The following is a 14,821-nucleotide window of genomic DNA, read 5'->3' on the forward strand; positions in this document are numbered from 1 at the left end:
CATGTCTATTTTATATAACCCCATGTAATCGCTCATTGTCTTAATCTCTGGGGAAACTGAGAAACCCTTCCATAGTATCCATGTTTATCCTCAGGAATCTTATAATACTGCACACTGCTAATTTTTGTAGATTTCTTAGCTGCTTCTATGCACATATATACATACACATACCTACACACACACACACACACACACACTATATGTGTGTGTGTGTGTGTGTGTTGTATTTGTACTGATAAAGAAAGAGGGAGTAGTGACCTTCCTCCCATATTTAGGCATACCAGGGGTTGTAACACATGTATGTATGTATGTATGTATGTATGTATGTATGTATGTATGTATGTATACACACACTTGGTATACACAACATATACACACAATACACACACACACTTCATAGTGCACTGATAGCCTCCTGTTCAATCACACCATTGATATTTAAATCTATCAAATTCCAGTTGGGTTAAAGGCATGGAATGTGAATTCATTCCTTTGGGTAGTTTACTCAGTTATTCACATTCTGTTTAGAGTTCTTCATATAGTACTTACATACATGCCCACCACACTATTCCTTTGGGATAAGCAGCCAGAATAATTAAAGGGTTGGAGAAAGGAAACATAGCTAAAATCAGTATATGTATATCAGTCCCAATTCCTCTCCATACCTTCCCCAAACTATCCTTGCTTCCATTATCCATGTATCCACACTTGCACGCTTATATTATAGCTTATCATAATGCATGGGTTTGTGCGTGTGCAAATTCTGCAGTATTAGCAGAACACACACAACATGCTAAATTAATGTTGCAAACTCCACCCACCCATCTTTACTTTGATAGATAGGACACACTGTAATGAAATTGATTAAAGGCATGGCATCTGTAGTTTGCACGCCCTCGTGCACACAAACTCAAAACAGGCCCCTGAAACTTAAGACAGCCCCGTGAAAATAAAGCAAAGGATCCACCTCACGCTATTGAACGAAGAGGAAAAGCGGCCTTTGCCTAGTCGCCACTCGAAGCGGGGCAAAAATGAACCACCTCTGCAGGCGTCTGCACGTCCAGCAGGGCACAAAGACAAATCACCCCCTCCTCCCTTCAAACTGCCACCTTAACTACTCCCATTCTTTCTATTCTCTCCGGGGCCGGGAAGTAGATTTGCAAAATGAAGCCTTTAGGTGGGATTAGACGGGAGAAAGCCCCCCCCCGCCCCACCTCCAAGGAACACGCAGACTAAACGCGTGTTCGTGGCGAGGATCCTTAGGGCAGGCAGCCCGCTCGGCGCGGGTGGCCGCGGCTTTCGGAGCCCGGTTCCTCCCAAGGCGGCTCAAAGTTGACCGCCCCGCCCCGAGGATCTTGGCCTGCGAGACGGCGGGAGCTGGAGGGGGTCCCGTCCAGGCGATCGCCGTCAGCGCAGGCAGGCAGCCAGGACTTTTCCCTTCAGGCGTACTGGGAAGAGCCAAGCGGAAGAGCTTTCCGAGGCCCACGGCGACCGACCCGAAAGTGATCCTTGGCGGTTCTCCGTCGAAGCCGCTTGCCAGATAAGCAGCGGTGGTGATTCCGGAGCCAGGAGGGCTCCTTTTGACTGTTTGGCCTGGCTCGCCCTCGGCTGCTTGCACGGTCCACACCCGCTGTAGAGCCTGCTCATAACGGCTGGGCAAAATCACCCGGGGAAAGAAAAGAGGGAAGGCAATCGCGGTGCCGGGCTTCTTGTGGGAGCGCCAAGGCTCTGGATCTCACTGGCGACTGGCCGCCCTCTTTCCAGCCCAGGAGTTCAACTTCTCCAGTGAACCTTGGAAGCCCCCGAGTTTTAGAAGGCGCGCTCCCGGAGGCAGGGAAGGAAGGAAAGGGGGCATCCTCTGGCCGACTCAGCAGTCCAGGTGCCGTTGCTAGCCGAAGATGGTCAGATCAGTAACGATTAAAGAACAAAATGGGTCTAAAGGAGCACCTTCCCACCTTCCCGCTTTCGGGCTGGTCAGGAGCCCTTCGGCACACCTCACCTCCGCATCACAAGCCGGGAGCTTTCCTCCTTTCCTCTTGCAGGAATATCAAGGAAAGCGGGAGGAAGTCCTGAGGAAGCGTGGATGGAAAGAGGAGCAACCCTGAGCATGTAGAGTCTTCCATTTAGGTCTGCTCCGACGGGACGGGGAGGGGTGGAGAACGAGATTTTTAATAATACACTCGCAGCCCCGAAAAAGGTCTGGGGAGAGGATGTCTAACAGAAACAGCAAGGGCTAAGAAATAGGAAGTTTAAGACAAACGACACCCAAAAGCTTATTTTCGAAGGACAAACGGCCGGCTGCGCTGGTCCGCCTTCACTTGGGCCGCCTCAGCCACTCAGCCGAGGCGGCCCTAACCAGCGCTTGGATAGGGACCTTCTGGTTAGACCAGGAAGTCTCAAAACAAACAAACAAGCAAGCAAACAAACAGAAAGGCGCCTCAAAAGAAGGCAACCAGCGACACCTTTACCTTTACAGCGGTCAGTTTCTACCGGGAGACTAAGCAATTATGAACATCCTAAGGTCCGGGCCCTTGCTGCAGGCCATTTCCAGAGCGCTCCGATGAAAAACAAAAAACAAAAACCCAACCATCCTTCCTGAAACCTGAAGGAGGGTGGCCAGGCCGAAAAGTTTGGGGGAAAAGATCTACAGAGGCCTGGACCACTCATTCTTTTTTTTTTTAAGACAGAAAACAAAGAGAAGGTGAGAAAACATCTAAGGGGTGATTCCTCTCCCAGTAAGACTTAGCAACAGGAAAGTGAGCTAATCAAAAGGTCCAATTACTGAAATTTCCTAGGTGAGTTGGAAAATATTCCAGAATCCGGTCTGAAATGCGGAAGAACAACTGCGTGTACGGACTTGGGAGTTCTTGGGATGGGCATTAGTTCCCATCATGCCCATCAGCTATGTTGGCTGAGCATGAGAGGAGTTGAAGCACAAAACACCTAGAAGGCAGCAGCAGCTGTATAGATAGAGATATGGGATGTAATTTGGTAAAATCATTTGCTGACGTTCCATTCAGTAGGCTAGAGGTTGCTTCAAAGAAAAGTCCAAGTTTAAATATGGGCAAACAGGCCTAACATGATAGCCTTCCACTTCCCTCTTGGATAATTTGTAAATGATCTCAAATAGGATTAACACTACAAACCTGACCCCCCTTTTAATGGGACACCTAGGAAGTAGTATTAAGCAGAAGGCGTCATTGACGCATTGCCAGAACAATGTCAAGGTGATGCTATAAATTGCTGACATAAAAATGCGGTCAATGAAGAATTGTTATTAGAAGGAAAGCAAAGGACACCTTTTCACTCAGTGGAAAAATAAGACCAAACCCTCCGTGGAGGTACCAATTGATGGCAAAGCTTGTTGGCATCAAATCCTTCCGAATTTGGTTTTAACCTGCTTAGAAACTCAGCTTCAGATTATGAGGCTACCCTTTTGGGTCTACTTGCTCCTGGTTGCAGAGTCCAATTCCATGGAGCCAAGAGTCTCACTAAAAGACACCAACCAACTAGTCTTCAATGAAAAGCACAGCCTTAGGGCCACAGCAGCCAACCCGTTTGCTCAGATCAGCTTCATTGGTCTATTTTGGGCATGGTTTCCAGGGACCTCCCAGACTTGGGACCACGCAATCTGTAATGGAGCCGAAGGAAGAAATAATTGCATACATGAGAAAGTAATCACGTGAACAGGGTTTAATGTGAATTCCATGCAAATGAAACCGAACCCCATGTAGTTCTTGCCTCGGTTCCACACAGGCAATTTCCTACCCACCACTCCGGGGCCAACAGCGGTCCTTGGCTGAGCCAGTGATGCGTAGAGGAGAAGGGGCTTCTGGAGCGAAGGGGTGGGAAGGAGAGGGAGAGTGGGGAAAAAAGGACAGCAGGATCGGGAGCCCTGGAGAATTCTTGGCTTTCCCCCACGGAGAGCATGCCTTTTAGATTAATTGCATGCATGGAGAAAAGGGGGCAGAGAGTTTGTTAAGCGGGCTGCTCAGGTTACTCGGGGCATCTCTGAACTTGGAGCGCCTTTGTGGGCGTAGGGGGTATGTGTTGAATTAACAGTCTCTCTCTGATCCAGTGTAATCAAAGGCCGAAGAGCCAGCTTTTCCCTTTCGTTAGGGCCCTTTCCCAGGCTGAAAAGAAAGGCGACAGGACCTCTAGAGATTATATGTCCCTTTTGGGACTATCTCTCCATCCCCTCCACCATCCTTCTTATACATGTTTAATTCGAGCAGCCTCTTAATTGCTGGCATATTCGGAGTTGGGTGGGAGTGGGGAAGAAGTTCTCTCTTAACGGGACATTTCCTGAATAGCTGAAGTCTTCTAATAATGCCCAGTGTTTTAATATGCTCAGGGTAAATTCGAGGCTTGGGAGAGCCAGCGTATTTCCTGCCCCAAGCAGATAAATAATTAAGCTTCGTCCCGAACCGGCTCAATTTTGTGGGGAGGAGAAAAACTTAAGACGTTATATAAAAAGAAGCTGAGAAAATAAGTTTCTGATCGGGACAAAACGCAAGATAAAAACTCATAAAGGTCAATGATAGACATTTCCCCAAACTTCAGTTGCATGACCTCCGAGTAAAAACGTCGCCTCAAAGAAAACAATCATTTAAACGAAAACAAGCACAAACACAAATCTAGCTCAGGCAGTTCGATCACTGGGCAACTAAGCTAGGCGATTTACCGAGAAAATAGGCTTAATTAACCCCAACTCCGCGACAGTCCAGTGGGCATTTCCGCTAACCAATCTGATTCGGACTTCGCCGGATTTTGCCCTTCGCTGCGGGAAAAAACTGGAAACTTCATCCCAGGCAGGGTCACCCACCCCAGAGGGCACTGCAAACCGGGTCGCACCGCCGATAAATCCCAGCTAACATACATTTCCCTTGAGATAAATAAGCTCTTTTCAGATCGCCTGACCCGGGTCATTAGACCCGGTGTGTCACTTGGGCGCCTCTAGTCCCGGAAGCAACAGCCCCGGAGAGCCAAAACCGTGACAAAAAACAGGGTTGCTTCTGCCCCACTCGTTTCTGTGGTTACATTGTTAAAAAAAAAAAAAACCGCTTGATCTTAATATAGGTAAATACTCGCTAAAGGACTGGGGAAGCGGAGGAAGAGCCGGGACACTCAGCCCCTGACACCGGCCTGTGGAATCGGGAGACTGGAAGCAAATATAAGCAACGAATTTGAATCACGTCTGAGCTTTATTAGGGCACGAAAGGAATCGCGGCTCTCATACTTCGAAACCCCTTTGCCCCACTCCGCCCAACTGCGAAAATGTCCCATCTTCTTACCTAAATCCGCATAGGGAGTGATACTTTTGGACCGACCGAGCTCCATGGCACAGACTCTGTGAACAACAAAACACACCGTGATTAAATAGCTATTTTATAGGATTTGCTTTGCCAGAAATAATAATATAAACGCCAAATCCCCCACTTTTTTTTTTAAAAGAAGGGTATGTCTCGAAGATTCCTTTTTAACTGAAATACCCTGAAAAGGCCAACATTCAATAAAGTACATTTTGAGATGGGGGGGGGGGGGTAGGGAGACACTCTCCATTTTTATTGCTGAATTTAAGTCCTTCTTAGGCCATTTGCTCACGTAACAACCATCTTTCTGCAGCTATGAGGGAGCCAACTGTCCTAAACAAAAAACGGCTCAGTTGTCCCTCTGATGTCTATCGGTTTCAGTTCGATTTGGCGGAAGACAAGGGGACGTGGAAGTGTTCTGCCCAAATTTTATCTGGCAAGGAAAGCCAGTGCTGTTAGTGAAACGGGAGGCCAATATCCTGTTTTAAAACGGCTGTGGCAAGTCTCTTACCAGCAATTCCTTTTGAATCTCTGTCACAGGGAAATCCCCTACAAGCACCACCAAATCTGCAGACCTATGCTCACTTTATTCGGAAGGGGTATATTTTGAGAATTATATCAATGCTACGTACAATTAAATTTTCACTTTCAATTATTTGTCAACCTTAGGTTCCAAAGAGTAGAAAATTCCTGGATTTCCCCCCAGGAATACCTAATGGAGTATTAATGGAGAGGGAGTTAGAACAGCTTTTCAGAAAACTTGCAGACTATGGGAACCTAGTGGAGTAATTCTGAACTAGGTGATAGTCAGAAAATATAAAATAAAGCAAAAGTGAACAATTGAAACTAAAAACTGTAAATATTATATAATGCCAAAGGCAGGCAGAAAAAGCTAATATTATAACAGCAGACTCCAGTTTATCTTAAAACCAATATTGGAAACATTATATGTCTCAGTGCATTGATATGAAAGTGTTCCCCTTCTTCCAATGTAAAGATTAATGTCATATACTGTCAGCGTATGTGCAATTTTTAGATCAGCATGAACAGATTGAAAACTGTGTCACAGAAGGGCACATATTGAGATATACAGCTTTGGGGAGTGGGTTGGGAAGCAAACTGTCCTATTCCAAAGAAACATGTCAATTGTTGATTGGCTACAATAATTGCTTGTGTACTTGTTTTATTTCAAGGAAAGAAGTATTTTAAATCCACAGTCCATTTAAGCCAGAGTTTTGTTTGGATTTAAACTGATTGTGGGATTGGCACTCCAATTTGAAACATATGTTTGTTAAAAAGCAAGTACCCTTGATAGAAATGGGATTTACTTCCAAGTAAATCTGTATTCCTACACAAACAAATATGGATCCATCGAAATAATGCCAAGTTGTACTATCAACATGTGTATGTTTTAAGTTAAAGCGAATGATTTAAATCTAAATCTGCTTAAATATAAGTATTCTGTCTTAAACTATATGTAGGATCCAAAAAGCCAAACTAAGAGGAATTTTTATTATAAGGAACAGTATTTTAACATGACAGCAATTTCTGTCAAACTTTGAATTCTGGAATCAACTTATTTCTGTTCTTATTAGTACCATAATTTCTATTTAGACTTTTAATTTAAATAAGGAAAGTTTGATTTCTTCCATATAAATAAATACTTTTTATTAACTTTTAAGTTTACCTGAGCCTTTGTATTTTCTTAATTAAAATGATGTTTCTTATTAAGTAATGTTAACAAAGACTAATTTCTCTTTATTAAAATGGTCTTTGCAAGGGATGAACCTTCTTCTTTATTTCCATTTGGGGTTAATACATGTTATATTTTATTTGGCTTATAAAAATCAACATTGAGCAAATTATCAGAATCTGGCAAAACATTGGTTGTCTGCAAGAAAATCATTTCGATTCCCATAACTTCTAGAAAAACACACCTGTGAAATATTAGATTAAATTAGTCTTTTCCCACTGCAAAACACTCGAATGTGTGTTAGAAATATACATAATCCCATACTCCAAGATCAAGTAGCTGTTGCCATAAAAGAAAATCGAATTCCATAAAAATATAACATTTATTAGCGACGTCCTAGCGTGCTCCTTGTTACGCTGATCCAGCGGGAGCAGCAGGGAATAAAATAGTTCTTCACAACCTTGACGCTAGACAGCCCCATCCAGAGTCTCCCCTAAGCAAAGGCGTTCTGGTTTGATTTCAGACTTCGCCTTATGCAAAATGAGGTAACCCCCTTGGAATTATATTTTTCGGGTATATTTGTCAGCTTTGACGAAGCGCAGGAACCTTCGAGAATTTATACAAGGTATAAAGATGTCAAGGACTTGCAACTTCAAGGCTAAGCCCAGGCTGCAATTAGGGAAGCCGCGGCGACTTGGAGTGAGGGGGAAAAGTGCTGAGGCAAGGGAAGGGAGAGGAGGGCGGCGTGCGAACCGGGTTGCCCAGCCGATCCGTAGCTCCTCTCACTGGGGAGGAGATTGCCAAGCTCTGGCGCGACTAGACGGGACGCTAAGCAACTTCTCTCGGAGGGGTTTAAAGGAGAATTTCTCCTGGTCGCGGACTAGTTCTAGCCGCGGAGATCCTCTTGAAGTATGACAGGAAGAAAAAAAACCAGTAAACAACCCCCTTCCCAAGTCCCCGTACCCCATAAGCCAGTGGGGTTCGAGCACTGCCCTGTGGGGTTAGGAGACGGAGCTTAAGTAGGGAGGGGATACAAGGACTAGGATCGGGCGGGTCGCGGGGGCAAACGAGAGCTGTTCCCAAGAACTCCAAACAACTAGTGGATAAATCCAACTTCCCCGGAATCCCGCAGTTCTCCCTTCAGTCCGTTCTTTGCGCCCGCCTGGCCCGAGAAGCGCTTACCAGGTGTCTCGATCTTCTCGTTCGCCGACGATATTCCCAGCCAAGAAAAGATTGGTTCGCCTCCGCTCAGAGCGCTCTAGCTCTACTCCCGAGGTCCCATGTAGACTCCGCTCGCGGAGCCCTGCGTGAGGAGAGCGGCGGGTCGGCGATCGGGAGGCCCTTCCCTTTCGCTCCCTCTCGTGGCCCTGCAGCGCCTGGCCCCGCCTTGCTCCTGTCCGAGAGCCCACCAGTCAGGTATGCGCTGGCCGAGCAGGGAGCTTTTAGGGTTTTTCCTGCGGGAGATCTTCACTGTTTCTTCTGACGTCAAGCAGGGTGGTGAACGCTGTCGAGGGGGAGCGAGCCAGAGACGCACCGAGATTTGGGCGTTTGGGGGTGGGGGTGGTGAAGCCTGGCCCACTTTAACTGATCCTGCCGCAGCTAAGCTGCACCCGCCGCCCTTCTTTCGCCTGCCGCCCCGTCACCGGAGATCGCCTCCGGAGGGATCCGGCTTCCGGGATGTCTCGACCCCAGCAAAGAGGTGTGCCTGTTCCCAATGGAAAAAGCATCAGCCGCGGCCTCGCCTGAGAGGATTTCCTTCTCTTTACAGCCGGAGAATCCTCCTCCAGGGAAGGAAGGAGGGTTGCCCGTCCATCCAGCAGCGGCCTTCCTCTGACCAGCGCACCCACTCCCTCCCTTCCTCCCTCCCGCAACTGCTCTCCCGATTGTTATCCTGACCCCGGGCCGCCTCCTCCCCTCCCCCTCCCCTGTCCGACGGCCTTCTTGTATTCCCCCCCTCCCGCCACTTCCCAATCAGAAACCAAACGTGGAGGCCCCGAGCGGCCCTGACGAGGCGCAGGTTCTACAAATTGGCTGCCTTCGTTTCCTTCCCTCTTGGCGCGCTTAAATTGCCCCCTTCCCCCCCCCCCTCCCCGCGCCCTGCCACAATTGCCGGCTCGTTCTCGGCTCCCTATTGCTAGTGACAGACCTATTAACATTTCCCTCCTTTTGCTTGCTGGGGGAAATGATGATTACGGAGAGCCTCACCCGGGCAGCGGATAACAAGCTCTTTGCCTGGGGATTTGCAGGCGAGGATGCCTTTCCCTCGCTAGGCCTAATCCTCCTCCACCACCACCACCTCCTCTTTCTCAAGTTAGCGAGACCTTTTGCTAAAGCGCTCAATGACAGGAGGCGGGAACCCAGGAGGCGAAAGAGGAAGCCTAAGCGGCCGGGCCAAAAAGTGGGGTCCGGGGAGAGAGGAGAAAAGGGCTGCCTTGATGGGTTCCCAGGCTCGGAGTCTCTCATGCTAACCTTGCTTTGGCTGTGCACCGATACAATTAGTGCCCGAGTCTACTTAAAATAAGCTAAACTCCTAAGCGGGTCCTTTTTTCCTGGGTCACCGGGCACAGTTTGCCCTTCTCTGCCCTCCTTCGCCCGTCGGCCACTTCTTTGGCGAAGCTGATTTATTTTACAGTGCTTTGGTGAGGTGAAAGGAAGTTCCCTTTCTAGTCCAACCTGCCCCACGAACCAATCCTTTTCGCGGTGACAAGTGGGCCTGGAAGGAATCGGCGTCCCATACAATAAAGAGTGCTTTGTAGTTAAATCGCGTCGCTTGATCTCGCGATAAGAAGGGCGAGGGTGAACTGAGACGGAAAGAGATGATTCTGCAAAGTTGGGAGAAGGCCTGGGTTAATGCCTGGCTTGGCGGCGGGGAGTGGGTGGGAGGAGGTCAGGCGAACGGGGTGAGGCCTTTTTGTACAAAGGTAGTTTAAAGAAAATCTGAATTTGGCATGAATGTGAGAACAAAGACCACATATTGCCACAAATTCAGATATTGAATCTGAACCTTTTTAAAAATTCATTTGCGCTCACTTGCAACATATCCATGAAACTGCTAGCTGTCCTGATGCCACCCAGGTGTCTTAGATTACACTTTGCAGAGTCTCACGTCATTGATAATGTTTGTGAGGTTTATGAGAGATGTAGTTTAAAGGATCTGGTGTAAGAACCAGACCAGTTTGCCCATTACATATTTCTTAGGAAGTAAATCCATCTTATACTAAGATAAATCCATTGTACACTGAAACTGGTTGCCAAATTGTATTATGGATTAAATGCATTTGTAAATAATGGAATTAAAAATCTTGTCCCTGCCCCTCATTTTGTCATATCAGTTCGGTAACTGTCCAACAGGATAATCTGTACAAAGATGAAAGCTGGGTTGACACAATCTGCTAAACTAAAATGTGCAGCGAATTTCAAATTTGAGCAGATGACCTAATTCATTGTTTATGAATTTCAGAGAATAATTCAGGAAATAATGTATGTGTACAGCTGGAAACATAATATATGAAAGAGATTCTAGAACAATAGAATATACTATATGAAAGATTCTAGAAAGATCAGTTCCAGTAGCGGATATTATGGATTTAGACTGATTTTGTCCATACAGCATTTTTTAAATATAGGAGCTGGCATTCTGTTCATCCCACACTGGGGTAATCTATATCCATTGAAATAAATCACAAATCTAGGTTAAATGAAAGAGGAGCACACCGATAATTGGAAATAAGACAAACTAAAATAAGAAAAAACACATGCTCATAATTGCCAGAATCTATAATATAACCAACTTTCTTAGTTTGTGCCTAATCTGATGCTGATCTGTATTCAGAACAGTAAGGTTCAGGATATGAATTATTATAAACCCAAGAATGTAAAATTACTGTCTTGTATTCATTCACATGGAGCTATAATTTATTGAACTTGCTATGGACATCGATCTAAGAAACACACCAGACAGACATCTCTATAACTGGATTTGAAAATTCTCATTGAATGTAATTTGATTAAAGAATACTGCAAGATTATCTGAGAAAGTAATACATCTATATGGTCACAATTAATAGAAATATTGTTTACAATGGCAATGGAAAGTAAACAGTCATATAATTATAGTTACACTATTTGACTTTTGGATGGTGTAGAATACATATAATGATATAGTACTATAAAATGAATTAACTATTGCAATCTGCTTAATCCCTTAGAAAACAATCTGCAATCTGCCAGAATATGAGGTTGGTGTGTATCGTAGAAGCATGCATAGGAAAAACAGCATTTTCGAATCTACTGTGGCATGCTAGATAGCAAGTTGTTTCGTGTTTTGAGGTGACTTCGCATTTTTGGTCATTTTCCAAAGCTTTGAATACCAAAAATCAACAAACATCTATATCTACTTTCATTTAAGTTTTTAGATACAGTTCTACTGTTTAAATTCCAAAGGGTCTAAGTTAGTTCCTTTTGTCACTGTAGCATTGTATGAGCTTTCATTTCATTTCTCTATAAGTTTAACATTGTCATGCATAATATGGAAGATAAAATGAGTGTAATTTTTGGGTGGTCCCTGCGATTAAGAATGGATGTATTCAGGAAAAGGGTGTAACCCATTTAACTATAGGCATCAATAAGAAGTGAATGTCCCAGATATGCTTAGATTAAAAATATATTAATTTTAAGATTGATCACAGTCTCAGAAATGATCAACACGTTTCTCTATTTATGGTTTCTGATCACTCAAGCATTTACAAATATCAGGAAGTTTCTCCATGGAATTGAATATATACACAAATGCTTACAAAAAACCTCTCATATTTATTGAGGAATTCATAATAAAATTAGAATTTTCCAGATTCCCTACATGTAAAATAACATGTAGGTATCAAATATGGAATGGATTAAAGAGGCTAAATGAGAATTATAGCCTTACCATTTGGTCCAGAAGTAAGAAGTAGGGCATTAATTCACATGTAGGACATTAATCAATTGTTAAATGGATTGATGATATTAATATTAGTATTAACTTGGGCTGTTCAGGCTTTCAAATGTGACTGAAGGAATGAAGGTTGATTTGGGTTAACATAACCTTGTCTGAGAGATTTTGGCACAAGAACCAACCCAGTACATCAGAGCTGTATGAAGGTCACTAAAACAGCTCATAAATTAATACTTTCTACTAGTTTAAGGCAGACAGCTAGTGATGTATTTCCTGCACAGCTACATGTGCAAGTTGCAATGGGGCAGCTGTTTCAAAGGGGCTGTGAAGTTAAAGAGAGCAAAAGAGAATTGCATGAAAATCAGTATCTAATAACAGGTTATCAGGAAGGTTTTTTAAAATATATTGCTTCCTTTCTTCTTCCTCGTGAAATTATAACACACAAACATCTACTGAGAAGCAAAGGAGGATTATTCTTAATGCAGTCTGGGATCCCGGGAACTTGGTGGGGAAAAAATGGGTGCCAGAAGAAAAGCATCCAGGAAAGATAAGCAAAGAACAGTTTTTACAGCTAACAAATTTGGTACTTTTTGGTAGTACCTTTGCGTTCAGAGTTGGAACAAGAAAGATTAAGCCATTCAAGAACATTACACAGGAGACACACAGATATGAATTGGACTGTGCCTTTAACTAAAATATGTTTAGGACTGAGGTGCATCAAATGGAGCTCATCTATATGCTTTGTCCATCCAGTTGAAATTGATACTCATTTTCTCCTTTTGGTTGTTGATTGTCTGTTAGATACATGTTTAGGTGAAAAGAATCCCCTCCCCAACATATACAAGACCTGGCATGACTTGCTATAGGTTTTCTGTGCACTGTTTAAGACAATAGTGGAGAAGAGATGTCTGGAACAGAATAATAATTTCACTTGAAGCTAGATCTCTGAAATTAAGCTTGAAGTAAGATTTTTCTTGTCTGCAATGAATATGAATCCCATTCAATCATGTACTGAAAACAAACTTTGGCTTCAGAATATTTTAATTCTAAGCACATGTATTTTGCAGCAGGCGATGGATTGTGGATTTTGGAATTTAAAAAAAAATAAAGTAAGCCTGAACTCTAGACATCCTTGCTCTAGAGTGGTGTTAAAGTTGCTGAAGTTGAGAAACATTACTCTAGAGAAGGTGATGTCATATTTTGGTAAAGCTTATATTTTTATTACTTAACAGGAAGCATCTGTAACTTCTGTATAACAGATAATTATCTACTAGCAGATTAATCACACATGCCCAGCCACAAAGAATCTTACCAAGGACTCTCTTTGCTGCATTTCACAAATGAATAAATGTAGCTCTTTTGCATATTGTGTATCTGATCTGACTTTGTGATGCAGTCACTGAAGTGATTAAAAAAAATGACACGTACGTATTTTGTATGATGATACAATTAAGGAGGGCTTGATAGTAAGGTTTCTAATTTCTTCCCCACACACCAGGGAATCCTCTTGTATTTAGTAATCCTTTTTTTCTTGTTCTTCTTGTCCATAATGAGCAACGTAATCCTTAACTCCAGCCCCCAGGACCTTTAATGGCTCCAGTGGAATTTTTCCTTTTCTCAATTACTGTGTACTGGGAAATTTTGTAAATTAGCTCTAGGGAAGGCTGGCTTAATAATCAGTAGTTAAGGTACATTTCCAAATGGAGAGTGCATGGTGGCTTAGTGCCACAGTTAAGAGAAAGCTGTAACTGCACTATCATTTAAACAGCAACATTCCTGCGTTCACATTCTAAAGATTCCATCTTGGGATCTGTTTATTTTAAAGTTAGATTTCATGCTCAGGATAGATATGCTTGATATAGACATGTAAGTGAAGCAACTGAAATACATTGGTCCTTCATACTAAAGCAACACAAATATATTGCAATAATGAAAAATTACTAGTAAGACGAGGAACTGTTCTCTCCTTCCCTTCCAATGATAATCATACTTTGTGGACTTTTTGGAAGATAGTTGTGGTAAAGGATTCTTACTGAAACAGACCCATTAAACTTCTGGAAAGTTTGATAATATGATCTTGAGAAGCTTTGGGTGACAATAAAAAAGAGTTGGGAGCCTATGTGCCACTGGTGGCCGCTGATTTATTCTGTATTGTTTATTCTGTTTGGTAATCCATATTCACTGAAGGGGGAATTCCTCCCCATCCATTGCTTACTGATTCTTTTAATTGGGGATGCTTACCTACCAGGTAGCAAACCTGGGATTTTCAGCATATAGTGCACATGCTCTATCATTTCACACAAAGTAAATCTCTTTCAAAAAAACATTGCTATTCTGCTGCTATATGATATAAATCTGGGAACAGTTATTAACTCAGCATTCAAAACATTATTTTGCTTTTTTCTTTTACTAATGAGATCTTTGCTATTAAGAAAATATTTTCTGCCACCATAAAAAAGGTAAATCCTGCTATTATGGTTGCAAAGGGAAATTTACAAATAATATTGAAGAAAGGAAGAAAATGTAAATGAATGGAATACTGAGAAGATCCTCATTAATCAGAGACGGGACTTTAAAATTATTCCCAGTTTCTGGTACTCTATGACTCTAAGAAGGAATTTTAAAGTAGTGTAGCAACATCTGCATGAAACCATGTTTCCTTTAATTAAGAGATTAAGGCATGTACTATTTGAAATCAAATATAAGTGATATGTACAAGTTAGACTTGAACTGCATTTCGTCCTTGAGCATCCTTTACCCCAAATAAACTAGAACTGAACTAATTTATTTAGTCATCTAGGGAGGCAAAATACTGTTTGTGTGCAAATAATTACTTATTTGTTTTACTCCATTTCTATGCTACCCTAATCAAAATGATAAATT

At 43.2% G+C, this 14,821-nt stretch overlaps 1 protein-coding gene across 1 annotated transcript in view; it reads right to left on the reverse strand.

Moving 5' to 3' along the window:
* Nucleotides 1–5,344, reverse strand: part of PITX1 (paired like homeodomain 1) — a 37,348-nt gene extending 32,004 nt beyond the window's left edge. Inside the window, exon 1 of the mRNA XM_081939608.1 lies at nt 5,295–5,344. Coding sequence (XP_081795734.1) covers nt 5,295–5,340 — 46 coding nt within the window. The 5' untranslated portion in view covers nt 5,341–5,344. The remainder of the gene's footprint in view (nt 1–5,294) is intronic.
* Nucleotides 5,345–14,821: the final 9,477 nt, after the last annotated feature.

Source organism: Natrix helvetica (genome assembly GCF_964273705.1).
Source record: "Natrix helvetica genome assembly, chromosome: 1".
Taxonomy (NCBI): domain Eukaryota; kingdom Metazoa; phylum Chordata; class Lepidosauria; order Squamata; family Natricidae; genus Natrix; species Natrix helvetica.